Below are 27,562 nucleotides of genomic sequence, written 5' to 3'. Positions count from 1 at the left end.
CATTTCATTAAGATTCTGTGCCAGTTTATACCAGAAAAAAAAAATCCAGATGGATATTTGGACTAAAATGTTTTCAAGTGTGACCTATATTTTCATAGATTACATTTTCTAATGTTGGGGTATTTGTATTTAGTTTTACATAGAACAGTACTAGGAACCTTTTAGCATTCACTTTTTCTTACCTACCAATATAGCTATTAACTAGTTTTTCTGCCAGTTATAAGGGCAGTGTATGTAGCACTTAATTTGCAAAGCAAGTTTTATAAGATATTTGTCATTTGTGCCTCACTGTACCTCTATTAGATAGTCTAGAGCAAGGATTTTACCATTATTTTTTGGGAGTAAGAACTGAAGCCCAGTCAGGCTGTGTGGAACTTGCCTAAAGTAACACAGAGATGCAACCAAAACTTCAAGTGAGTTCTTGTAACTAAGTATCATCTCTTTTTCTCTTATAAAAAAATCTTAACAGTTCAGATTTAGGGGTCATTAAAAAGAAATAAAAATAATAGTTTTGAAACTATTCAGATTCTAAAATATTTTAGTGTCTTCTCAGTATGTTTCTATATTTATTAAATCTGCGGAATTCCTGTCTGTTTCTGGAATATGATCTTTGAAGAACCAGAATTTATTTTTAATACTTTGAATATATTTTACAACTGTATTTCTAGCTCTTTTATACTGAAAGTGTATGCATATGGCAATAATAAATAACTAAACTTTGGAAAACGATGCCTACCTCAAATACTCTTTGCTGTTTTTCCCTCTTTAATGTTCTTGTGGCCTTTGTGTTCACACTTTTGGTTTGACTTAAAACATAGTGGCCACATATTCTGTTGCTATTTCCTGAAGAAGTATGGGAATCAGGTAGGTAGGCTGGTTAGAAATCTAACTATGTACCTTCTTGTTTTGTTACTTTCTCTTCTTTGCCCTCCACCCTCAATTTTTCTTTCCTTGCTTTGTCTTCCTATTCTTTTTTTTTTTTTTTCTGTTTCTCCCTTGATTTTTTCTTTTCTACATTTGCCTCTAAGACAGGGTCTGCTAGAGTTCCTAAATCTTTTATATATTCAGGTTTAAAAGAGTGAAAATGTAGTGTATGTTATTTGTTTTAGTAACTAAAGAGCAAACCAGGGACTTACATCTTGGAGTATTTGTGAGAGAAGAATAGATTTTTAGACAGAGTTGCATGGGACCTATCTGGCATGTTATCAGAATTTTAGACTTATTAGCTCATTATTAGATTCAGGAATTCTTGAACACTGATCATATATGAAGCTTTCATTTCATTGTGTGCTAGTCAAGTTTACATTCTCACCTTGTAAAGAAGTTATCTTGCACTGTAATCAAATTGGACATCAGAAAGGTAAGAAATTTCAGTCTTAGATATAGGACTGACGGTGGGAATTTTTAGGTCATTTGTTGCTGAGAAATTAGTAAGTGACAAAGGGGTTTTGAACACTTGATCAGAACTTGTAGATTCCCTAAAATGTTTATAGATAAAAATATATTTAACCCCTTTGCTCAGTGTGGGAAGCCATTCTTCTTGATTCTTGATTTGTACAGGTTCCAAATTGATTTATATTTAAGTAGAAATTGCTTTAGATTAGTCCGAGTTAAATTGCATCAGTAATGATAGTCATAGTTTTAAGGAGAATTTTAAGTATTTTACTTCAGAATATTTATAATTTAAACCACCTACTCTGAAATTAAGAAATAGTAAGTAATGGAACGTATTTCAGGCAATTTCTCTCTCTGTCCTACTTGCACCAGAAAAAAAACCCAATGCGTCATTACTGGAGAGCACACTAGTACTGACATTTTTAATTTGGGGCATATGAAAAACACAGTTCTTTTACTCATTCTGTATTTTTTTCCTTTTGCATGTTAAGAAGAAGAAAAAATCTTTGAATGTGCCTGAAAAGGAATTCTTTTAAAATATTTTAAATATATTTAAATTTTCTGTAAAGCAATTTTCTTAGTTTTGTGAAAGTTTGATCTCGTGATTCTATATAGTAAAATAGAGCACAGTTCTTGTAAAGTGCGTTACCTCATTTTTCTGCATTTACAGATGAGAGTTTAATCATCTGAATGCAGATAGGATAATATTTAAAAGATGTCCATTGAAATTACAGTATTTTATTATATATTTGCATTAGTATATGAGAGTCAGTGACAGAATCTTGTTATATAAATGGAACTGTAGTTGTTGCACACAGTCCATTTCAAGAAAATGGTTATCAAATGCAGCTATTTGAGCTCCTAGGCTCTAATCAGTTGATTCTGATATGATAATAACCCTGCTATTTTATTTTTTAATTAAGCTTTAAATCTATAATAAATAAGCACTTGAATTATTTCAGGCTTTTTTATTTGTACACATTTATGTAAATACTTTTTTGTAGCAGTATTTTAGACTTACCTGGGGAATTTGATGGGTTCCCACTTCTGCTCCCCAGTGCATACATATGATTATTCAGGTAGCTTAGATAACATTCTCTTGATCCCTGTCAAATAGTCAAAGTATGGAATTTGGAGTTACTGCATTTGAAATTCTTTAGCTCAAATCACTGAGGGCTCCATTTTAAAGTAATCCCTAGTCTTATTATTTTCCTTCATTTTTAATATCTTTTAGTGACAGTGATGAGGAAAAGAAAGCAAGAAGAGGCAGATCTCCCAAAGGTGAATTCAAAGATGAAGAGGAGACTGTGACGACAAAACATATCCATATCACACAGGCCACAGAGACCACCACCACAAGACACAAGCGCACAGCAAATCCTTCCAAAACCATTGATCTTGGAGCAGCAGCACATTACACGGGGGACAAAGCAAGTCCAGATCAGAATGCTTCAGCTCATACACCTCAGTCTTCAGTTAAGGTGGGAATGGCACGAGTTTACACATTATACACAGTTTTATTCTTATAAATTACTTTTAGAATTACTGCATTAGTAGGCTCAGGCATTTCTAGGTAATCATATTAATTATAGATCATCTGGCATGTATTACTCAGTCATTAATAATAAGAAATCTCTTTGGAGGAAGAAACCTGTCCAATTGCTGAATGATTATCTATGCACTTTCTATGAAAATAGTAATAACACTCTTGGTTCATTTGGGAAAGGTTGTGAATCAGAATGTAGTGCATCTGTTTCCTTCTAGACACCACCACTGGTACCAAGTGTGAGATTCACTAAGGAAAACATGGTAGTGTTTGGAAGTTGTAAGAAATGACCACTTGTATATATGACAAGTAGTTATATAGCGGAACTGGTCTTGTTTAATACAGAGATTGTTCCTGTGAAAAGGAGGTTTATTTGCCCTGTGGTCAGTATTGATCAGTAGCAGCACTAATTCTTGTACTGTCTTCACTTTTTATTCACCACAGAAATGAAATCCACCTGCTAGATACCTGGCTGCAAGCTAGTCCTTTGGACAGAAATCTGCCTAAGAGGGAGGTTTGCCCCGAAAGCCTCAATAGTTTTTCTGTTACTCTCCCCCCACTAGTATTCACCCAGCTTGTATCTTTGCATCAAATGTAGCTGAAAGCTAGGGAAAATATTTTTCTAATGTATCTTGCAAATTGCAGGTGACTCTAAAAATAAAGCTAGTCCTACTTAGTGTCAAGAACTGTGTCAAGTTTTCCCACATATCTTCTGGTGTATAATTTCACCCATATTGTGCTCTTTTTAGTTTTGACAAAAACCTCAAAATTATAACTCAACTAGTTGTAGTTAAAAAGGGGAAATGGATGTGTTATTTCCTTGTGGTCTTAGTTTTCTCCTGTTGTGGATACAGTTAGCTTACTGATGACTGTCTTAAGATCTGGTAGATAGTCATAATTAAAACCCAAATAATACATGATGGCTGTTATATGGAGAGTTCATTTATGGTTGCATGGGGAAAATCATCCAACCTGTATAATTTTTTTTAACAGTAAACTGAGACTTTTATATCTTAAAAGGATTTTAAATATCAATTTGTAGTACAGCCTGAATGTATGTCACTGCCATAAATATTTTAAATTTATAATGTAAGCTTTTTGACTTTGTTTTTATTACCAAAAAAATGCATAGAACTCTGTGAAGTTCTCGGCAAGTTACTCAGCTGCTTCAGATCTCTTTCAACCTCAAGGCCTTTTTGAACCACAGTATATAGTGTTTTAATCTTCAAAGCTCAAATTAACATGCCTAGGAATTTACAGTGTTTTCCTATTGCCTAGCACTTCTGTTCTAATTTAACATGTATGTATTGAACATACAGGACCTATGCATTAGGGTGCTTAGAACTATGTATAAGAGAAAAATCATATAACAACTCCAGCCCCACAGTTTGGGAACTAAATATAAAACAGATGTCAAGGTATATCAGACCAACATGGAATTATACTGACCTGTATGGTATACAAACAGTGTTGCTAAAGTTCACAGAATCATAAAATTTTAGAGCTAGATAGGATGTTGGCCTCCAATCCAGTAGATCTCAGACCTTCTTATGCATTGGAATTACTAAAGGAGCTTTGTAAGACTGTACAGACCAAGATCCCAACCTGGGCAGTTATGATTCAGTATGTTGTGATGGAGCTGGGCGTATATATTTCTTTAATGCTTCTCAAGTGATTCTGTGTTAAGATTTGAGTGGGATCTGGAAGGTATGTTTTTTCAGAGTGAAATGCAGTAAGAAATGAGAAAGTAACCCAGGAACAGTGGACATGCCTAATCTTGTCTGATCTCCGAAAAGAAGTGAGTTAGGGAAAAGAGGAGTGTGGATGTTAGGGACTTTTACAATGCTAGGAATAGAATACTTTAAAAATACTATCTCTCCATAAGGATTCAAGGTCACTTCTCTTTTTTCAGAAAAGGAAATCTACCTTTATTAAGATAATTACAGGTATTTGTGTCTCAGTTGGGAATTACAGATGAATAGAGCAGATTTTTAAAAAAAATAGTAGAAATATGTTTTCTAAGCTTATTAGTTCTGTGTGTGTTTTCAGACTTCAGTGCCTAGCAGCAAGTCATCTGGTGACCTTGTTGATCTGTTTGATGGCACCAGCCAATCAACAGGTAAGCTTCCACATTGGCTTTTTCTTTTTATCAATAGTATTCTTGGTTTCAGAGTAATTTTTTTTAATGGCAAATAAAAGATGGAATGAAAATTAAAAAGAAAATTTTTTGCATTAGATTTATTTTTAATGTGAAATTAATTCACTTTGAGCATTATTTGGGAGGAAGTGTTTAATTGCCTAAAATAAGGAAGGCGAGCACTTAAATATTTGATAATTCAGTGATCTCTCTCAATTTCTTTAGCACTGAGTATTTGGGGTCACTTTGCTTTTTCTATAAGCGAAATGTACTGCTCTGCCCATTTCACTGTCTTTCCATAAATCTTAATTCTGGCTGTCAAACTACCCACGCCTAGAGTTCATTTAAACTTTTCATTCATTTATTCACTAAACATTTATCGAACCAGACACTGGCCTGGGTGCTTGCGGTATAATGCTTAGTAAAACAGTTCTTGCCCTCATGGGAAGGTCAAGTGGAGGAAGTAATCATTAATCAAAGAGTCACAAATAGTTACCTAGTTACAAACATACAGAGTGCTTTGGAGGAAAGGGGCATTCTGTGAAAGTGTGACATATTTTAAAGAGGGCTGCAGCAAAAGAATAGTCCATTTACCAAGATTTTCTCACAGAGAAGATTAACAATTTCTTCAGTTTGATGTCCAATACGTGCTAGATTTTTTTTGAGTAATTCCCTATAAATTGTTTTCAAGAAAATTGATTATTTTAGGTTGCATTTGATGATTATGGAGTCGTAATAAACTGTACTGCAAGTCAAAACAGCTTAAGAAATAAAACTTACGTTTAAAGTTCATTTCACATTAAAATGTGACGAGATTGGCATAGAAATAATGTCAAAGTAAATCTGTTGTTTCTAGTTGTGTAATAATTTTTCAAAACTGAATTGTTTTAAAATTTACATTAGTGTTTATGATGAAAATTACTTCTCACTGATAGTTTAGTACATATGATTAATTTAAAGTCTATTATTTTCTCCCTCTCCTTGCCTACTATCATAAAATTAATTCTTAGACTAGGTGTGAACTTACTAGGGTGTCTGGTTCAATCCAATTTCTGAGATTCTTCAATTCCCACTCCCTTTTTTCTGTAAATGTAACTGTTCGTAAAATTATTCCTTAAACTCTATTGAACTGTCATGCCCAAGTTTGCAAACAACTACATTAGTTGTTTAACAATTTATGTGCTGTCTTTTTGTATGTTGAAGATTTTAATAGTAGTATTAACTGGTAGTTAGCATGTAGTCATATAATACAGACTTAGTGTCACAGAATATCAACTATTTTGGATTTCCTGGTATGAAATATTAAAGAGCCCCTTTCATGCATCTGTGAAAAATTTTAATGGAGCAATCAGAGAAGAATTAACTAGGAAGGTAAGATGAGTGAATCTATAACTTTTTTCCTTGGTGTTAGCAAGATTGCTTTGAACAGAGAGAATTATTAAATACCAGCATGCTTCCTTTGCTTGGCAAGAAACCTTTGAGTGGTTTTTCTTCTCCAGTGCAAGCAGTAGATTGGCTAATTAAATAGAAGTAGCAATTAATATTAATACAGTAATTGAGACAAAGTCTGAATGAAATCTGGAATATTTCTTGCCTTAATTATTTTATCTTGATATTTTCTAAAAACCAACTGAAAGTGGGTTGACATCATAATTTTTTTTTAAATTGTTCACTGTTTATTATTACGGTCACTTTTTTTTAAATAATTTTTTTTTTTTTTTTGTGGCTGCGTTGGGTCTTCGTTGCTGCACGCGGGCTTTCTCTTGTTGCCGCGAGCGGGGGCTGCTCTTTGTTGAGGTGTGCGGGCTTCTCGTTGCGGTGGCTTCTCTTGTTGCGGAGCACACGGGCTCTAGACGTGCGGGCTCAGTAGTTGTGGCTCGTGGGCTCTAGAGTGCAGGCTCAGTAGTTGTGGCACATGGGCTTAGTTGCTCCGCGGCATGTGGGATCCTCCCGGACCAGGGCTCGAACCTGTGGTCCCCTGCATCGGCAGTAGAATTCTTAACCACTGCGCCAGCAGGGAAGTCCCCATAATTATTTTTTAAAGTTCTCTCCTATTTGAAACAATTTGTTTAACCAGTTTGTGTAGAACCCCCTCCAATCAGTAAGATGAATTTCATTACCATGAATTTCTATTTAAATATTTTAGTAATAATATATTTTAAATTGAATTCAGCAGTGGAGAAAAAAATTGGATGTTAAATCTTTAGCACCTACATGTAAGAAAGTCTAAGAATCTACCATATTAGCATTGCTATTTGGTATGCCATTTGGGTGTCATTTACCATATGTGCCTATATTTATAATACTGCTGTCATGCAAGTAATATGGACATGAACTGTAAACCTAAGCAGATACGGCTTCTGTACCATTCACCAGATAAATGTCTCCTTGGAGAAAATGCTCAGATTTTCTTTTTTTATGTGTTATTTCATCCTTTTTGTTAGCATCTTCAGAAGTATATGTGGTAAAATCATAGTGGAATATCAACCAAGTTTAAAAATACACATGTGAAACCCATTCATCAAGATTTTCTTGAGACTGTGATGACAGATGTCCCACTCTGGTGATGTTCTTTTAAAATCTGTACTCAAATGATAATTTGGTGACATTTATATATAGTATGTTTCTAAGTAAACATTTTTTAAATGAATAATAATGTATTTAGAAAATAAGCCAGTTACAAATATAATGCCAAGAACCATTCCATTTCATTTTTAGTATATCTCGTCTTCAAAGTTTTCGTTGTCTCCTTTGTCCCTTATGTAATTAAGGAATTTAGGTCTTGATTAACATACTACTACATAAGTTGTTTCTAGTACAATGAATGAGGTTGAAGAGAAAATACAAAGACTTTACAAGGCTTGCAATATCTTTTGATTTTTTTGGTTGTTAAAAAATATTTTTTAAGATTAACGTGTATCAAATCCAAAATGTTCATTACATTTACATTTGAACCTGTTGCCCTGTACTCCGTTATCACTAAAGTTAGTTGAGGATATTTACATGGATGTGAATCACCTTGTTATAGCCAAGTTACTGGTTATTACAACCCAGCTTATATATTAGAATTTTCATGGGCGTTGTCTCTAGTTTAACCTAAGTTTACTAAGAATAAAATGTTTTACCATATTCTGTTTTCACTCATTAAAAGTAGTGCGTGCTCATTTTAGAAATTTTATGGAAAAAAAGTAATTCACTGTAACTTAGGTGCATAAAGTTAACTATTAATAATTTTGGTGAATAGTCTTTCTTTAAACATTTTCTATATAATCAGTCAATATATTTAAGCATTTATTTATTTATTTTTTCCACAACTCACACACTGTATTTTATTTTTACAAAAGATAAATAAACTGACACCAAGCATTGTAAATCAAGCATTTATTATGTTGAAAATCTTTTTCAGGCTTCTAGATAAAGATTTTATTGTTATTATATTTTTTTGTAAACTCTTTTTCGTCTAAAATCTCATGACCATTTCCTTATTATAGTTGGTATTTTACAGACCTTTTAATTGCTTTAACATTACACAATGTTAAGATTTTAACATTGTGTAAATATGCTATAATTTACTTGACCAGTCAGCCTCTTATTTTTTGGACATTAGGTTTTGATTTGTTTCCAAACTTCTCTCTGTTATAAAGTAGTGAAATAGCATCTTTCAAAATCTTCCATTTTGGTAAGGAGAAAATAATATTTCATTCTATTTTGCATGTGTTCGATGACTGACTTTGAAACTTTTCATGCTTTTATATTGCTAGTTGTAACTTGTCTATTCATGTCCTTTGTCCTTTTTTTTTTAATTGGGGTTGTTTATCCTTATCGATTTTTTAAAAAACTTATTTATATTAGTTCTTCATCATATATTTACAATTTTTTGCATTTTGTCATTTCTTTTAATTTTGTATTTATTAGAATTCCTCATGCAAAAGTTTTCATAGTGTAATCTAGATTAAATTCTTTGTTAAAGAAAATTTCCATTTATAGTTAAAGCACTGTCTAGTTCAGCTATATTTTTCCTGTTCACAGTGTTGCTTTGGAAAATACATGTTCCCAGCTGGTGATTGTAAATAACCTCCTTGCTTCCCTGAAAAGGCAGATGGAAATGGTTCATTTATAATGACACCTCTCATGTGGGAATCTTGAAGGATAGCTCTTATTGTGAAATTTAGCAGTCTTCCACATGCAGCAATTTTTGGTAGACTCTTATTTAAATTCCCTTAGATAGAAGTTATCTGGGAAAAATGCTTAAGTATAGAAAATGTCTGTTAAATTTAAGGCATTGGTATGCATAACATCATGCATATAGGTATGGATAGTCCCTCCTAGGAGGGAGAAACTTTTCCTAAATGAAATAAGAGATTTTTAATTTCTGAGATAGTTTCCAAAGTTGAGGATCACATTATGTATAACACAACAGAAGTATAATCTGTGGCACTTCAGAAGATGGAGAAAAGTTAAATCCTTTTCAAGGAAAGGTGGCTTCTATTTGTAAAATACTTATGTGTGTGTTTCCACTCTTTTACCTCCAGTGTTCTTAAATTAGTCATGTTTGAAATTAAACTCCCTGTAGTGTGGATGGAGAGAATAATAATATTTGCTATAGACAAGTTATGAACATGGTATAATTTTAGCTTAGGTGTTAGGTAGAGCAATAGAATAACTAAATAGATAATTATTTGAAATATTAAATTCAGGATATGACAAAAATAAAATATGTCACCCAGTTTGAAGATGTGATTTACAGTATTCAGTGCTATACTCCACAGCATGAATTTTCTTTGTAGCCCAGACTGGATAAGATTTGAAAATTCCGAACTTATTTGGCATAATAAATTACATATTGATGTTTATTCACTGCTTGGATGAAGAAAATGAAAATAATCTCCTATTTTCAAATCCCTTAATGTTATAATAAAAGATTAACTATCATTCTGTTACCTAACAGTATTCTTTGATCAATATTTTTAACATGAAGGAGTATTACAGAAGACACACTTATGAATATTAAGCAGCAACTGTTCACACCATTGATTTCCCTGCTAGATTTTATTAATATATGTGCGCTTGTTTATATAGTTTAAAAATATAGCTCATTGATCTTTTGTACCTATCGTCACATTTATTATGACATATGTACCTTTAAAGAAGAGAAAAATCACTGTGATATTTTCCTTTGGATAAAGCAAAAGCAGACATATGAGCTGTAGTTGTTGCTAGGAGTAGAGAACCTTGGCCTTGGTGGAAGTCAGTTCACGGTGAGTGAGTATATATGCGAATATGTGCATCTGTAATGAGGTGAAGGAATAAGGAATTTGTTAGGCCTGCTGATAGTTGACTACAGTAAATGTGCATTAAAAAGAAATACCAAGTTCACCTGTGTCAGAAACTGATTTGTTCCTTTTATTACTGCTGGCTATTTATTAAGAAGGGGAGATGGTTCTAGTTTAATTAACCCAGTTGAGTGTAGCAGATGGGACAGAATGTCTTGCAGTGATAAGACAATTCAGAAATGGCACCAGATGTTGGAAGCTGTCCCTGGTGGTATTTGAGTGCAGCCCAGATGTTCCAGTCCCACCTGGCTAGTTTCTAAGCACTGCAGGCTAAGCAGCTGTGATGTAACCTATATAATGTTCACATAACACTAAAAGCACTATAATTGAACTGCCGCTCTAAATTTCTAAGGTTGTGACTCTTAAGAGGTGAAATCTTTAAGGACAAAAATAAGGACAACTATTTAAGGTTTTAGATCCTTTGACTATTGCTGTTTCATTGATAACTGAATTGAGGAGAAGTGGAATATAAAATTTAACATAATGTTACTGTTCAAATTATAGATAAAAGTAAATATTCTTACCTATTTAGTGTTTACAAATGAAAATTTGTATGAGAATGTGATGTTACGCGTGCAGATTGATCTGCAGCCTTATGATTTGAATCTCACCCCTTTAAAAACACCAGTCTGGAAGTAGCAAAAAGCTACTGGGTTTTTTTTCAAGGATTAAAAATGCAAGTATTTTGCAAATATTTGCAAGTAAACAATAGGAAAAAATAGTCCACTTAAATCATTGCATTCATTTTTCTTCCTATAGCTATTAAAACTGATTTCTATGCAGATCAACTTCAAGGGTTTTTGGGGGTTTTTTTTTCCCTTTTATTTAAAAAAAAGTCAAACTGCAGAAAATTTGTCACATTTTCTTTGTCTTATAGTTCTTTTTTGGTTTTGTTTATTTATTGTGCACCGTTTGAGAGAGAATTGCAAACATCATGACATTTTGCCCCTAAAATACTTCAGCGTATATCTCCTTACAACAAGGACATTCTCCTTCACAATCATAATTATCATACTTGGGGAATTTAACATTAAAACAGTATTGTTGTATAATAGACCATATTCACATTTCCCTAGTGTCTCAATTACATCATTTCAGTATAGCACTTACTTAAATATCCAGAGTCCAGTCAGGGATCACCCATTTCATTTACTTGTCATGTTTCTTTAGGCTTCTTTAATCTGGAGTGGTCCCAGTCTTTGTCTTTTATGATGACATTTTCTGAAGAGTCTTGAGAGCTGTTTTGCAGAATGTCCCTCAGTTTGTATTTGTCTGATTCATTCTTCATGATTGGAGTCAGGTTAAATATTTTTGGGAAGAATTTGAGTGATGATCTCTTTTTTAGTCCCTTTATATTAGAAGACCCATGAGTGCTATTTTGTCCGATTATTAGTGACATTAAGTTTGAGCACTTGTTTAAGGTGGTATCCATCTGATTTCTGCACTGTAAAAGTAGCTTAATCCCTTTTTATTTGTAAGTAATCTGTGGGGTAATGATTTGATTACCCAGCAACATTTTACCCAGGTTTTAGCATCCATTGAAGATTCTTATAAAGAGCATAATTGGCCAGATAAACTGCATGCCTACGTTATGTTCGTGAAATGTAAGTAAGGGGTGACTGTAACCACAGTTGTAGTATCTATTATATTACTAGTTATAGAACTGAGGGATACTGTAAGAGAGTCTGTCCTGTGGTAGCTTAAAGGGAACATGGTGACGTGAAAAGTCACCATGGATCAACTAACTAGCTGTTATGATGGGTCTTGGGGCTCTAGTATTGGGTATTTTTTGAGTGCAGTGCTAAAATGGCTTCCTAAAAGTGCTATCAATTGTGCTGTGGTTCTGACAGTTTTTTTCCTCATACTTAATTTCTAGGAGGATCAGCTGATTTATTTGGAGGCTTTGCTGACTTTGGCTCAGCCGCTGCATCAAGCAATTTCCCTTCCCAAGGTACGATATGATTTGATTGGCCAGAAATCTAGGGGCAGTGGAAATGTTACCAAAACAAAACAACTCTTCACCACCCCACCCCCATCTGCTTCTTTTGGCCATTTTCTACTTGTAGCAGTGTTTATAATTCCCAATTCCCAAAGAATTTATTCACAAAGGTACTTTATTGGGCCAGTATCCTAAATGTGCCAGGCGAATTAATCTGGTTGCAGACTACTCAGGTACACCTAAATAAAATTGCCCTCACTCATAAGTGACTCTTGTTTTATTTTTTTTTGGGGGGGGGGTGCGGGGAGTAGGTGGGTAGGGAGTGTGAATAAGTATAAATCTCATTTTAGCAGCAAGAATATTATGGTTTATGTTTAGCTTATATGATTTTCTTGAATGAAATTCGGGGACATTGGAGTTGGGCAGACCATCTCACCAAAATTCATTTCTTTATAATTTAGATATCTTAAGAGAATTTCTATGAAAAATAACTGAACTTCATTTTGGCATATCCTTAAATGTGAGCAGTTGAAGCTCAGGCAAAAAAAAACTTCCTCATTCCATGTTAAATTAGAAATTTTTAAATACTCTAGATTTGTTGTGATCATTTCACAATATTTGTAAAGATCAAATCATTATGTTGTCCACCTGAAACTAATATAATGTTATGTGTCAGTTACACCCTCAATTTTTTTAAAATGGCAAAAAAAAGCTAACATCCAAGCAGAATATAGGCTTAAACATAATGGATTGAGGTGAAGGGCTTGTATTTTTCCCCCTTATTATTAATATTTTTATCTTACTACCTCTGCCATATACTTTGGTAGCTATTTAACTTTATGAAAGCCTCAGCCTCCACCTTTCTAAAATTGGGAATAATGCTACTTGTCTTGGTTCTTTATAAGGATAGAGTAACGTCTGTAGAGACGTGTAGAATAGGGTCTGAGTTCATTATTAAGTGTCTTTTAGGTTGTAAAGGGGTTGGTTCTAATGTTTTTTCCATAAAATCTGGTCAGTCTGAAGTTTGAGAGATAATATAAAAAATTTAGCTATAAAAATCATAAACATGAGGTGAGGCAAGGAGGAAATATTTAACTGAATTAGTTTTATTATTCATTTCAAGTAGAGTTATCTATCCCCATTAATTGGATTAAAATTTATATTTAGTACTGTCTAGTTTAGGTTAGTGACGCATAGGTTTTAATGTGATTTGGGTTATTTGGACCGCTTGTGTAAATTCCAAGTACTTCCCAGAAACCAGGATTGTGGAGTAATGAACTGCTTCATTTTAGAAGTGTGGTTATGCCTTGTAAGGGTTAATACCTTGCTTTAGGCAAATCAAAGTGGAAAATAAACATTGCCCTAATTTTACAGACTGCCTGTGTAATTCTCAAAGTTTTTATGTATATAAAGTTGCCTACTATGCAAATAATTCAAATATGTTAATGTTGCTAAGTGATACATCTCTTATGTGATTAACAGAACCTGATCACCATTACGCAAGGGGCTGAAACTGTTGCAACAATGATTAATGATTGCTGAACAATATATGCCTCACTAGAAATCTCTTCCTCCCATGATTAATCATCTCAGATAAAGTTTTCAGATGGGGCAACACATTTTGCCCCAGTTTCCATTCTTATTCTGTTTTCTAGATCAAGCAGATAGAAAATCAGCATAAAGTTTACCTTTATCCAGCAGTCTTCCTTAAATTAGTTTAAATTGTTTAATACATAGAACTAATTGTAAAACTCTTAATTCAGTCTTTTTTGTAAAGAAGATCAAAGACATGTTTCAGCAAAACCCAGAAGTAGTGAATATCAGCCCAGTTCTTATATTAAATTGTTGGTAGAACTTGGGGTTTCTAAGTGAATTATTTTCTCTTTTAAGGGTGCTTACCTTACAAAATGGTAATAGAAGATATAATTTTAAAGACTTAATGTTATTGTTCTCTTGATATTTAGCATAATGAGACACAGTATCATAGTGGTTGGTTACCTTTTAGGCTAGACAAAATGTATTTACAAGTTGTAAGTGAACATGTAGTGCAAAGAAATGGTGTTAATTAACTTGGAACTACATACTGTTCGCTTTCAGATGACAGTTTATATGTAGCTCTTTCTTCACCTTTGCTTTTTTCAACTTCCATTAATTCATATTTATCTGTTTGTCCTGTTCTTAAAGCAAGGTTTGTTTACTTAGTATAGCCTAGTTAAAAAAATTCTTTTTCAAGTATCACTTGCCTTTATATTTATTGTGTTCCCAGTAGTTAGTATTATGTATGCAGAATTTATAGAAGCTTGACTTATACTTTTATATGGCATACCTAAAGGAAAGAAAGTGCGATGCTTTGCCTCTCCTCTGTCTTTTCACAATTAATCCAAAGTAACAATAAACCTCAAATGGCACTTACTATATATTAAGTTATTCAGTCTTCGCAACTTAGATTTTTTAAAAAGTATGGCACAGGGGACTTCTCTGGCAGTCCAGTGGGTAAGACTCCGTGCTTCCACTGCAGGGGATGGGTTCGGTCCCTGGTTGGGGAACTAAGATTCCGCATGCCTCACGGCGTGGCCACATAAATAAATAAAAGCTCTCCTTTAAATAAAATAAAAATAAAAAGGCACAGAGAAGGTTAAGCAAGGTCACACAGCCAGTAAAATACAAAATCCGTTCTCTTAAATATTTCAGTCTATTAATTAACCTATTAATTTTTATATTATTAAATGCATTAAATCTTTTTTATGCATTAAATCTTAAACTTGTTATAATTATACTTTGAAGCATAGTGATAGTTTTGTTTCTTTTTTTAAATATTAGCATGAGTTCCCCTCTTAAGACTATACCCCGCTTTTTACTTAAATAGATTGAACAGTCCCATTTGAAGTAAACAATGTACTAAGGTTATATATCATGGCTCTCTGTAGCCTTTGTGTTGTCAGTGGAAGCATGGCCAGATGGGTGAGAACTTCTTACAGAAATTTACTAATCCTAGTCTTAATTTTATTGAGTCTTTGGGTTTTTCTTTTTAATGAATTTGGGGTTTTATTTACATGAGATGGTATAAATCATAGTTTGATTTCTCTTTGAACCTTTCCAAATAATGAATGAACAAAATGAGTTGAACTGTCTGATTTTACTGAGTTACTCCTTGCATGAGGATTCTGGATCTCCCAGCAAAGAGTTTAACCAGTTTAGAGTTTTTTTCTTGTTTTTTGGGGATCTCAGGCTAGTTCATATTTGTTTAGCTAGAAACATATTTGATATGCAAACTTAGGTTGAAGGAAAGTTTTAGTTTCTGTAATTTCTTTGTGTCACCTCAGACCTGCCAATGCCAAGAGATGGATTTTACTTTATATGTGGAAGTTTTATTTTTTTCTTTGCCACCTTGTTAACACTCGTGGAATATTCATGAGAAAGAATAATGTCCAGATGGAGATGGTACCTGCAGATGTTAATCTGGATGGACACAGATCAGCTCTAATTTGTTTCAGTTGGTAGATTGTCATATGTGTTCTGTGCATTTCAGAAACTTTCTTACCCTTCTTTCTTTCTCAGTAACAGCAGCAAGTGGGAATGGAGACTTTGGTGACTGGAGTGCCTTCAACCAAGCCCCGTCAGGCCCTGTTGCTGCCAGTGGTGAGCTCTTCAGCAGTGCCTCACAGCCAGCTGTAGAGCTTGTCAGTAGCTCACAACCAGCTTTAGGCCCACCTCCAGCTGCCTCAAATTCTTCAGACCTATTTGATCTTATGGGCTCATCGCAGGCAACAATGACATCTTCCCAGAGTATGAATTTCTCTATGATGAGCACTAATACTGTAGGGCTGGGTTTGCCCATGTCAAGATCACAGGTAAGTTGTCTGCCTCCCTTGGAAATTGTGATTCATAATCTTTGAGATGCTCTAACTAATCTAATGGCAGATTAGCATAAAACAGAAAAATAAGCAAGTGATACATAGATTACTTTTGTACATTGCATTTACCTTGTGTCCTTTCCCCTGGAATAGTCATTTGTGTTCTCCAGGGCAAGGCCTTCTCACTCATCTTGCTGTCCATGCAAAGCCAAGTGTGATGCCTTGCACAGAGGAAGCATTTGTTGAAAATTTATTGAACTAATAAACAAATTGGAATTTAATAGTTTAAAAAATTGTTTTTAAGAAGAAGGAATACAGGAGTTCCCTGATGGCCCAGTGGTTAAGACTCTGCGTTTCCACTGCAGGGTGTGTGGGTTCGATCCCTGGTTGGGGAACCAAGATCCCGTGTGCCGTGCAGCACGGCCTAAAAATAAAAAATTAAAGATATTTAAAAAAAGAGAAGAAGAAGAATAGAGATATATTGCTAATATAGAAAATTATTCTCTAAAATAATGTATGTTCTTCCCTATTCTGGACCTGCTCTACATTATATAATGTTTATATAGACTCTTCTTTCAACTCTTATTTTCATAAAGGAAAATAACTAAACAGGAACTTTTAAATTCACTTTTTAAAATTAAATCTAAATTACCTAATATTAGCTTAGAATTCAAACAAGTGCAGAATATATGTGTCTGAGTTGTACCAGGAACTTGCTATTTTTGACTCAGGCTATTCGGAATATTTGTTTATGATGCTAATTATTCATTTTAATATGTAGATTCTCCTATTTTGGGTGTTAGGATGAAGGAAGAGAAGAAAGAAGCAGAAAGGTGACTGATCTGTATAACATATTAGACCTAACATTAAGAAAAAGGACATGAAAGCCATACCAGTACCATTAAATTGAACTGAACAAGCTCAAGCCAGTTTACTCTGTTTCTTTCATATGGTCTAAGCATAAAGCCTATCTACTAATTTGCAATCTTAATTGCAACTGTGTTGTGAGTCTTTGCATTGGTCCATTTTTAATTATTCCTCCTGTTTCGTATTTATTTCCCTTTTTCTGTCCTTGTTACAACTATTGTGGTAGTAACTACCAGGCACCTCTGCTGCTTTTTCCTGAATTTCTCCTTTCTTCTGTATTGGTCCATACTGTATCAAATGCCACTAGTGTTGCTCGCTTTAGGCAATAGAAATACACATGGAGCAGGGATATGTCGGTCAGGTTATGTGGAATATCATTTGCTGTTTTGATGGTTTTGTTTTTTTAACATGAGAAATCATACCCCGAATTCCATTTTGTAAGAATAAATTTCCACTTGTATATTTCCTTAAAGTTGTACTAACCCGAAGTTAATAGTTGCCCCAGGATTGTGGCTTCTAGACTTGGGGTGATGGGAGGATAACTGTTAGTGTAAATATGTTAGTTTTTTCCCCACCCCAAACATGATTTGGACTTCAGAGGAATATTATGGGAAGCTGGTGATTCAGGATATTGAAGACCTTAATGTAGAACATTTGTGGTTCTTATTGGTTTCAAGAGTTTATTACAAAGTCTAGTATATATTTGGAGTTACTATGATTAAATTGCCATCTGGTAATCTTTATAGAGCAGATGCTTAATTTTTAGAGCATTTTTCTATTTTCCAGCCTTTGCAAAATGTTAGCACAGTGCTGCAGAAGCCTAATCCTCTCTATAATCAGAATACAGATATGGTCCAGAAGTCAGTCAGCAAAACCCTGCCCTCTACTTGGTCTGACCCCAGTGTAAACATCAGCCTAGACAACTTACTACCTGGTATGCAGCCTTCCAAACCCCAGCAGCCATCGCTCAATACAATGATTCAGCAACAGAGTAAGTTACTGCAAGACATCCCATTTCTTTGTGTACTTGTAATCCTTTGCCCTTATGCCAGGACTACTTCAAGCCATGAAATAAAACTGTACTGAAAGCAACTGTGTATTCACTTAAGATTTTTTTCACGTAATACCTGGTATCCCTCCTGGCACATTGAATTGCTTTGTATTCTGCTCTTGACATGGTAACATTTATTGTATGGTGGTGAGTTTTGGGAGCCTGATCACTAAAATAAAAGTATTTGTTGAGAAAAAATTTTTAATATAGGCAGATACGTCAAGAAACAAAAATCATCTGAACTCCATAATCCAGGGATAATCACCATTAATTCATATTTCTTCATAGTCCATCTTTTCTAACCACATTTTTAATACTTGAGATCATTCTGTCTATATTTTGTTTCTTACAGTTCATATTCAACATTATTGTTTTTTCTGTTGAATATTCTTAAAGAAAGAAAGCATGATTTTTGGATCTTTATAGTTATCCATCATATTAGTGTGCAGTTCCTCTATTGTTGGTTATTTCAGTTGTTTCCAGCTTTTTCCTATTATAAATAACTCCATGGTTTTGTATAAATCTTTTTACTTGTGATTTGTTCCCTTAATATAATGTTCTAAAAATAGAGCGAGTCAAAGGATATAAACTTTTTAAGGTTTTTGATACACAGTAGCTCTTGACAACTTGTTAGGTCGGATTCAGTAATAGATTTTATAGGAATGGTTTTAAAGTGCCTGATGTCTTCCGCCAGCCCACTCTTACTGTTGCTACATCTTGGGGAAATCAGAGCTAACAGCCACTGAATATTTCTCAAGAGTAAACAATACAAGTTAATTGACTTCTCTTATAAAAAATCACTATAAAGTAATTTTATTGGAGCTTACAAGAATTGATGGTCAGGAAAATTGTATTATTTTTCTGCTCTGTGAATCTAAGAATTCAGTGTGATAAAGTTCTTTTGTCTCTTTTCTTCTGTTAGATATGCAACAGCCTATGAATGTGATGACCCAAAGTTTCGGAGCTGTAAACCTCAGTTCTCCATCGAACATGCTTCCTGTCCGGCCCCAAACTAACCCTCTGATGGGGGGACCCATGCCTATGAGCATGCCCAGTGTGATGACTGGCACCATGGGAATGGCCCCTCTTGGAAATAGTCCAATGATGAACCAGAGCATGATGGGCATGAACATGAACATAGGGATGTCAACTGCTGGGATGGGCCTGACAGGCACAATGGGAATGGGCATGCCCAACTTAGCCATGACTTCTGGAACTGTGCAACCCAAGCAAGATGCCTTTGCAAATTTCGCCAACTTTAGCAAATAAGAGATTGTAAAGGAGCAGATTGAATGAAGGATTTTTAGTGGTGCAGATAGGTGATGTTGGGATGGAAAATGCTAGTCAACTTCCCTTTCTTTCATCAATTAATTAAAATAAACCTACATTAAGAACCAAAAAGGTTGTTTTATAAAAGCGAAATATCTAGTATTTCAGATGGCCAGGCAAGGGCGCTTCAGATGAGGCAGTCAGAATCATTTTTCCCAGTGAGACTAGACCACAAATGGGGTAGTGAGACCACTGAAAGCCTTTATAAATTGAGGAGCCCATTTTGATATCATAATATGTGGGAATACTAGAATAGGGCTGAATAAATGTGTTTGAATCTCTAATTTTATACTTTTCTTTTCCTGAAGAACTTGATTTTTCTGTCCCTGAATCGCCTTGTCACAATTGGGTCTGTTCCTTTTACTACCACTCTTGAGTCCATATATGAAATCATTAAAGTTGGATGATCAGTTTTTTATAAAAATATATATTTTTGTCCAAAAAAGGCATACATATGTGATTATGGCTAAATCAAAGGTAACTGGAATGTATATACTTTTGCTAATGTTCCAGCAATACAGCTATTATACTATCCAAATTTTTATTGTAACAAAACCTCTTTAAGCAATTGGTGATAGCTATGGGATTTTCCCATTTCTTCTGCTATAATTATCCTGTGCAGAACTCGGAAAAATATTTTTTTCAGGACTGCTCTATGGTTTCCTTTAAAAGAAAAGAGAAAAAAACCTCCAGTATTTTTATTTGTTCTTAGCAGTCATTATTTACACTTTGCAGTGATAACTTGGCAAGGCTTCCTTCTGTGTTTATCCCTGTAGTCACCATGTAATAGTCAGGAACAGTCAAAAAGAAAAATATTTATTTTTTTTTGGGGTGTCTTTTCAAAAAATTGAAAAGGGTAAAAATCCATTAAGACCTTAAATATAAATGTTAGAACTCAACAATGTTGGCTTTTAGATTTTATACAGTATTGTTTTGGTTTTGAGTGTATATAATATGGCATTAGCAATATGGTTCCAATAGAGAGGAGTTAAATATATATATTATTAAAGGAGACCTGTAGCAGTCAAAGATTTTATTGATTTAATGGCAAATAAAGGAAATTAATTAAAATGTTTTTGTTTTCCTGCTGTAATTCTGCATTAAGGTCACATGAAAATCATGATTCTAGAGTTTGGAATGCAAAATTGTTTCACCCTCAGGCTGGGAATATTTTTTAAAATAAATACTATAATATAGGCATCAAATTATTACCTCCCCACTTTGTGTTGAAATTTTTTTAATTAAATTGATAAAACTTTGTTTCCATTGTATTCAAAATATAGTTCTGTTATACATAACATTAAAATGTTCATTAAAATCAATGTTGAACTGCTTTTTCTTTCATTGTGTTAGACATTTGAGACCGTTTGGGGAAAAAATAATTATAATTTGGGCAAAGTAATTTTTATAAATAATTTAAAATTATTTAATGACTTCTCTATCCCTTCCTATCAGACTCTGCTGTTAGGAATTAAAAATGAAGCAGCAAAGATATCCTGACCTGCTCCATTCTTGCTAATGTTCCATCTACAACATTTCTAATTAGGCAGAAATTCATGTACTTCAGCTAAGTGGTAATGAAAAGTGATTCATTTGCTGAATAAGAGATGAGAGAGAGTGTAATTAGCTGACTGTGGTTTTTAATCTTTCAACAATTCAATGTGTTTAAATTAGTTTCAAAGAATAGGAGCTTTCAAGTGTTGTTACTTCAGAGCAATCAAGCCAGGCTCTGGTGGCAGCCTGGAGAATATCTTCACTGATATTTAAAACCCGCAATCTTAAATGAATTTTTTCTTTAAATTGAGAGGTATGGCATCACCTTTTCAAATATGTATGATTCTTAAAGGAAATAAATATTTTGTTTCTAAACTTTCGTGTTTAAAATTTCTTTCTAATAAAACTGATTTATTTCTAAAGCATTTTCTTTACTACTATGCCTTCTTCCAATGTTGTATTCTGAAGACAGAAGGGAACCCCTACCTTAGTTATTACTGTACCTCAACATACAGTCTGCTATCTTACCAGTATTTTTTGTTTCAGAGCCCATGAAAGAGGAAAACAAAAATTGCCTCATTGGGGTTCCATTCAATTTAATGACTTGTCTCTGAAGGGGTTATTAAGTGATACCTAAAGAAAGGTCTGAATACCCCAAAATAGTTTGGAGCTGGCAAGAAAATACTCTTCTTTAATAATCTGTTGGGCTCCCTTTTGCCCATCCTGTACCTCTTTCCTTTTTCAATAGCTTCTCTGTTGTATCTGTTTTTCATTTTGCCTACTATTTTGGGGAGAGAAGGGGAATTAGTTACTGTTCTTGCAATTTACATATAATGTGTGAATCTCCCCTGCCATTCCAGATTCATTTTTTTCCCTCTTAAAATGTTTTTTACTTCTCTGATATGATCTTCAGGAACCATAAATAGATACAGTGTTCTTGTACAGTACTTGGGATGTCTACTTTTTTGTTTAAAGTAAATTGCCTGAAACCCATAATGCTGTTGGTTAGGAGCTAGTCACTAATAAGTTGAGGCCTATAGTTACTTATATTTGGGAAGGGTTAATATTTGGGAGGGAAGGGTTAATACTTTTTTCTTCTCAAATATTTTTGAAACAGTAAAATAAAGCTAACTGTCCTAAGCACAGAACACACCTTACAGTAAATAGATTTCTGAAATAAACTGGCTTCGTGTTTCAGCTCTCCTGGGAGACAACACTGCATTGTGGAAAGAGCATGGACTTGGAAGCAGACAGACCTAATCCCATTTCAACCCCTCACTGTCTGTGTGACACCTTGATCAATTGATCTTTTCTGGGCCCTAATACTTTTTTTCTAAAAATAACTTAAAATCTGGAAGTGTTGGATAATTAAAGTAAGTGAGATCAGCAGCACTGACATATATATGCTGTAAATGTTTCTCTACCTCTCATTTTTATTATTTATGCAAATGGGCTTACATATCAGGAACTTCCTATGTGCCAGTCACTGTGCTAACCGTTTCATATGCATGTCATTTAATCTGCATAGCAAACCCAAAAACCTCATACTCCTAAAAGGAGTGTGTAGTTAAGAAAGCCTGAGAGGGACTTCCCTGGTGGCGCAGTGGTTAAGAATCCACCTGCCAATGCAGGCGACACGGGTTCGAGCCCTGGTCCAGGAAGATCCCACGTGTTGTACAAAAACTAAGCCCGTGAGCCACAACTACTGAGCCCGTGCACCACAACTACTGAGCCTGTGCTCTAGAGCACACGAGCCACAAATACTGAGCCTGCATGCCACAACTACTGAAGTCTGTACGCCTAGAGCCCGTGCTCTGCAACAAGAGAAGCCGCCACACTGCAATGAAGAGTAGCCCCTGCTCGCCACAACTAGAGAAAGGCTGTGCGCAGCAACGAAGACCCAGTGCAGCCAAAAATAAAAAAAAAAAAGTTTAAAAATAAAAGCCTGAGAGACTGTTATTAAGCTGACTTCTAATTGAGGATTTTCCTGTCTGCCTGTATTTAATTCTTTCTTTTTTTAACCGACAAGCAAATTGTAAACGAGCTGCTTTGTGAATGTATTGACTCACTTATACTTACCACATTAGTGCAGATGTGAGGGAGAGAACTATGATAGTGAGCTCTTGACTTGCCACACAAATAACCCTCAGAATGTTCTCAGCTTTTAGAAGCAGTAGAGATCTCAATTTTTCTATTGACTTCTTGCAATTTTCTTGACTAAGATCTTGTTATTCTAATATCCAGAGAAGCAATCTGATATAAAAACTAAAAAAACAAAAACATAAAAGAGGATTATTTTCTCTCTTTTTCTTTTTTTTTTTTGGCTGCTTGCAGGATCTTAGTTCCCCAAACAGGGATCAAACCCACACCCCCTGCAGTGGAAGCACAGAGTCCCAACAACTGGACCACCAGGGAAGTCCCTAAAAGAGGATTTTATGTTCACTTTTAACTCATTATGACCTTAATTCTTATGTGTCTTCCTTCTATGAAAATGGCAGCCTTGCTAATGCACTGCTCTCACAGACATAATAAGTAGCTCCTAGCACCCCTTCACACTGCACTGGCTTACCCCAGTGCGGGGGGGAATCAGCATGCAGCCAATTCAGATGCTTAGTTTCCCAGGGATTTTGAATGGATTTGAAAGTCCTGATGAGCAAACATAATTTTCATTTGTTACCCTTTAAAACAAGTGTCAGGAATTCCTTGGAGGTCCAGTGGTTAGGACTCGGCGCTTTCACTGCGGTGGCCTGGGGTTCAATCCCTGGTCAGGGAACTAAGATCCTGCAATCTGTGCGGTGCGGCCAAAAAAATAAAAATCATAAATGTCATTACTTTAAATAACTGAGTCCTGGACTATGGAACCCTACATTTCCATTTGATTTTTCTGAACTGTCCATCTGTGTTCTTTAAATGCTCCAAGCACATTTCTTCCATTTGAGGTAAGAGTGCTTAGAGTTGGTATATGGAACAGTTTGACCTCAGGACGCCTTAATGCCATTAACAACTAATGAGGACCCCAAAGAGCTTTTGTTTATGTGGGTCATATCTGTTAATACTAACAAATAAAAGGTGAGAAACTTTAAAAATATTAATTGGTTTTATAGTAACAAGCCCATCACCTGCCAACTTACAATTTTATTAAAAACTTTTTCAAAATAAAAATCTGTGAGAAGAGTGGCATTGTTTTACATTTCTGAAAATCTCTTTATTACCTGGCTTAGTAGAATACAGCTGGATTCTCTTACCTGCTTCTGCATTCGATCTGCTGTGCCATGTTGTTTTGGTGGAAATACATGAAAAAAGTCCGGCCTCGGAAATATGTGGTTGGAAAAGGTGGAACCTCACAGGTCCCCTGAATGGGTCTCAGGGTGCCCCAGTTGTCCTCAGGCCACGGGTAACTGCTCCTGTCTGTTGAGAATTAACAGATAAGTATTTCTTAGTAACTATGTATCCATTTACTTGATTTATTCTGTTTATAAGGTGATCTGCTTGAGGTACAAAAAATTTAGTTTTGCCTTTCACTTCAGTCACAAGCAAAATGCCTGTCATGAACTTGCTCTCTGGACCCTGAATATTAAAAATTGGTGACACCAGAGCTCTTGCTCAGTTTTCAACATTATTTCTTCTGATACATAGTGCATATTTAATGCTTTTTATAATTATGAAGAAGTAAGTTTCTTACCCACTTTAGGTTTTCTTAGGAAAGCTTAGATTGAGAGACTGGGTGCTGAGTGCTTGGTGAATTATAAACCTTTTGAACCTCCTTTTCTGTCCTTTGAGAAGAGAGAGTAAAACGGGTCAAACCTGAAGGCCTCTGAGTTGTTTGCAAGGGGGCCTGGCAACTTTGTACACTGTTCTCTGTCAAATACTTCACAGAAGGATATGGCTATAGAAATAGTGCATCCACATTCATAGTGTTCCTTATGAATCCAAGATAAATTTTATCCCTAACAGTGGAGGAATCCAGCAAGATTTCCATCCTCTTCATGAAATGGCGGTAGCTAGCTCTGTCCTTATATACATCAGCTCCCTTCATTGTCATAACCTATGGAACAATGACCTCGCTCTGATAAATACAGAACAGGTGTGTCAGAAACAAATTAACCAAAAGTAGCTTTGCAAAGATTGTTGTGCAGGGTCCCCAAAACAGATTTCCAGTAACTGATCACCATGGTCAGCCTTCAGTAAGTATGCCTGGCAGAGTTTTAATCATGGAAATAGGAAGGAAATCCTAGGCAGAATTCCCTCCCATATCAGAAGAGCTCTGTTTTGGAAACATGCATATAGTAGTCACAGAATCAGCTTTTGTTAATGAATGAAGTGTTGAAGATTTGATCTTTTGTGTCTGGTAATTTATAAACCAGTTTTATTGGACTGTATTTTCTAAAATGTAGCTAAAATATTAGGTAGTAGACTGAGTTTCAGTATTCCTAGATTTTTTTCATGATATTTCACTTCTCAGTCATCAAAAATTTAAATCTAGGAAAACAATCACAAAACAGTCAAGATAAAAGTGTAGAAAGTCCAAACACTCCCAGCTAGGAAACAAGACTACAATGTGGTAATGAGCCACTAAACCAGAGGACCACCACCCACATGTTCTTCCATGTGTTTATGCATGCAGAGATCTGAAGAATGATGAGAAGGAGCCAGCCCTGTGAACTACACATGTGAACACCCCAAGTGGACAAGAAACATCAGAAGTTTAGTAGGGTGTGTCCAGAGCTTGATGTAGAAGGAGTGGGACTGGGGAGATAAGCAAGGACATGGTAATAATAGGCGCTTTGGGCAATCTACAGATTTAATGCAATCCTTATCAAATTACCCATGACATTTTTCACAGAACTAGAATTCACTAGTCCTAAAATTCATATGGAACCATAAAAGACCCACAAATGCCAAAGCATTCCTGAAGAAAAAGAACAAAGCAGGAAGCATAACCCTCCCAGACTTCAGACAATACTACGAAGCTACAGTAATCAAAACAGTGTGGTATTGGCATGAAAACAGACATATGGTTCAATGGAACAGAATAGAGAGCCCAGAGATAAACCCACAGACCTATGGTCAATTAATCTTCGACAAAGGAGTCAATGGGAAAAAAGTCTCTTCAGCAAGTGGTGTTGGGAAACCTGGACAGCTGCCTGTAAATCAGTGAAGTGAGAGCACACTCTCTCACCATACACAAAAATAAACTCAAAATGGCTTAAAGACTTAAACATATTACATAACATCATAAAACTCCTAGAAGAGAATATAGGCAAAACATTCTCTGACATAAATGGTACCAATGTTTTCTTAGGTCAGCCTCCCAAGGCAATAGAAATAAAACAAAAATAAACAAATGGGACCTAATCAAACTTACATGCTTTTGCACAGCAAAGGAAACCATAAACAAAACCAAAAGACAACCTACAGAATGGCATAAAATATTTGCAAACAATGCGACCAACAGGGGCTTAATTTCCAAAATATATAAACAGCTCATACAACTCAACAACAAAAAAACAACCCAATTCAAAAATGGACAGGTGACATAAATAGACATTTCTCCAAAGAAGATATACAGATGGCCAGCAGGCACAAGAAAAGATGCTCAACATCGCTAATTATTAGAGAAATGCAAATCAAAACTACAGTGAGGTACCACCTCACACCAGTCATAATGGCCATTATTAAAAAGTCTACAAATAACAAATGCTGGAGAGGGTGTGGAGAAAAGGGAAACTTCCTACACCATTGGTGAGAATGTAAGTTGGTGCAGTCACTGTAGAAAACAGTATGGAGGTTCCTCAGAAACCTAAAATTAGAATTACCATATGATCCAGCAATCCCACTCCTGGGCATATATCTGGATAAATATATAATTCAAAAAGATACATGCACCCCTATGTTCATAACAGCACTATTTACAATAGCCAAGACATGAAAATAACCTAAATGTCCATCAAAAGATGAATGGATAAAGAAGATGTGGTACATATATACAATGGAATACTATTCACCCATAAAAAAGAACAAAATAATGTCATTTGTAGCAACATGGATGCAACTAGAGATTATCATACTAAGTGAAGTAAGTCAGAAAGATAAAGACAAATACCATATGATACCACTTATATGTGGAATCTAAAATACGACACAAATGAACTTATCTATGAAACAGAAACAGAATCACTAACATAGAGAAGAGACTGGTGGTTGCCAAGGGGGAGGGGGTTGGGGGAGGGATGGAGTAGGAGGTTCGGGTTAGCAGATGTAAGCTTTTATATATAGAATGGATAAACAACAAGGTCCTACTGAATAGCACAGAGAACTATATTCAATATCCCATGATAAAACATAATGGAAAAAAATATATATTTTAAAAAAGGAATGTATATATGTGTATAACAGATGCACTTTGCTGTACAGCAGTAATTAACACAACATTGTAAATCAACTATACTTCAATTTAAACAAAGGAGTCACAATCCCCCCCTTTAAAAAGGCACAAACACTTTATACTTTTTTTTTTTAACATCTTTATTGGATTATAATTGCTTTACAATGGTGTGTTAGTTACTGCCTTATAACAATGTGAATCAGCTATACATATACATATATCCCCACATCTC

General features: G+C 34.8%; 1 protein-coding gene across 3 annotated transcripts in view; it reads left to right on the top strand.

The window, feature by feature from the left end:
- Positions 1 to 20,815, top strand: part of CLINT1 (clathrin interactor 1) — a 66,639-nt gene extending 45,824 nt beyond the window's left edge. Inside the window, exons 7-12 of one of the 3 annotated variants that reach the window (XM_061189918.1) lie at positions 2,630 to 2,876; positions 4,991 to 5,060; positions 12,288 to 12,362; positions 15,909 to 16,201; positions 17,912 to 18,062; positions 19,045 to 20,814. In XM_061189918.1, coding sequence (XP_061045901.1) covers positions 2,630 to 2,876; positions 4,991 to 5,060; positions 12,288 to 12,362; positions 15,909 to 16,201; positions 17,912 to 18,062; positions 19,045 to 19,391 — 1,183 coding nt within the window. In that variant the 3' untranslated portion in view covers positions 19,392 to 20,814. Of the gene's footprint in view, positions 1 to 2,629; positions 2,877 to 4,990; positions 5,061 to 12,287; positions 12,363 to 15,908; positions 16,202 to 17,857; positions 18,063 to 19,044 lie in introns of all 3 variants that reach the window. The other 2 variants (XM_061189917.1, XM_061189919.1) reach the window with 2 other exon arrangements.
- Positions 20,816 to 27,562: the final 6,747 nt, after the last annotated feature.

Source organism: Eubalaena glacialis, chromosome 4, assembly GCF_028564815.1.
Source record: "Eubalaena glacialis isolate mEubGla1 chromosome 4, mEubGla1.1.hap2.+ XY, whole genome shotgun sequence".
Classification (NCBI taxonomy): Eukaryota; Metazoa; Chordata; class Mammalia; order Artiodactyla; family Balaenidae; genus Eubalaena; species Eubalaena glacialis.
Note: the sequence above shows the minus strand (reverse complement) of the source record. Positions and strands in the feature narration are given on the sequence as shown.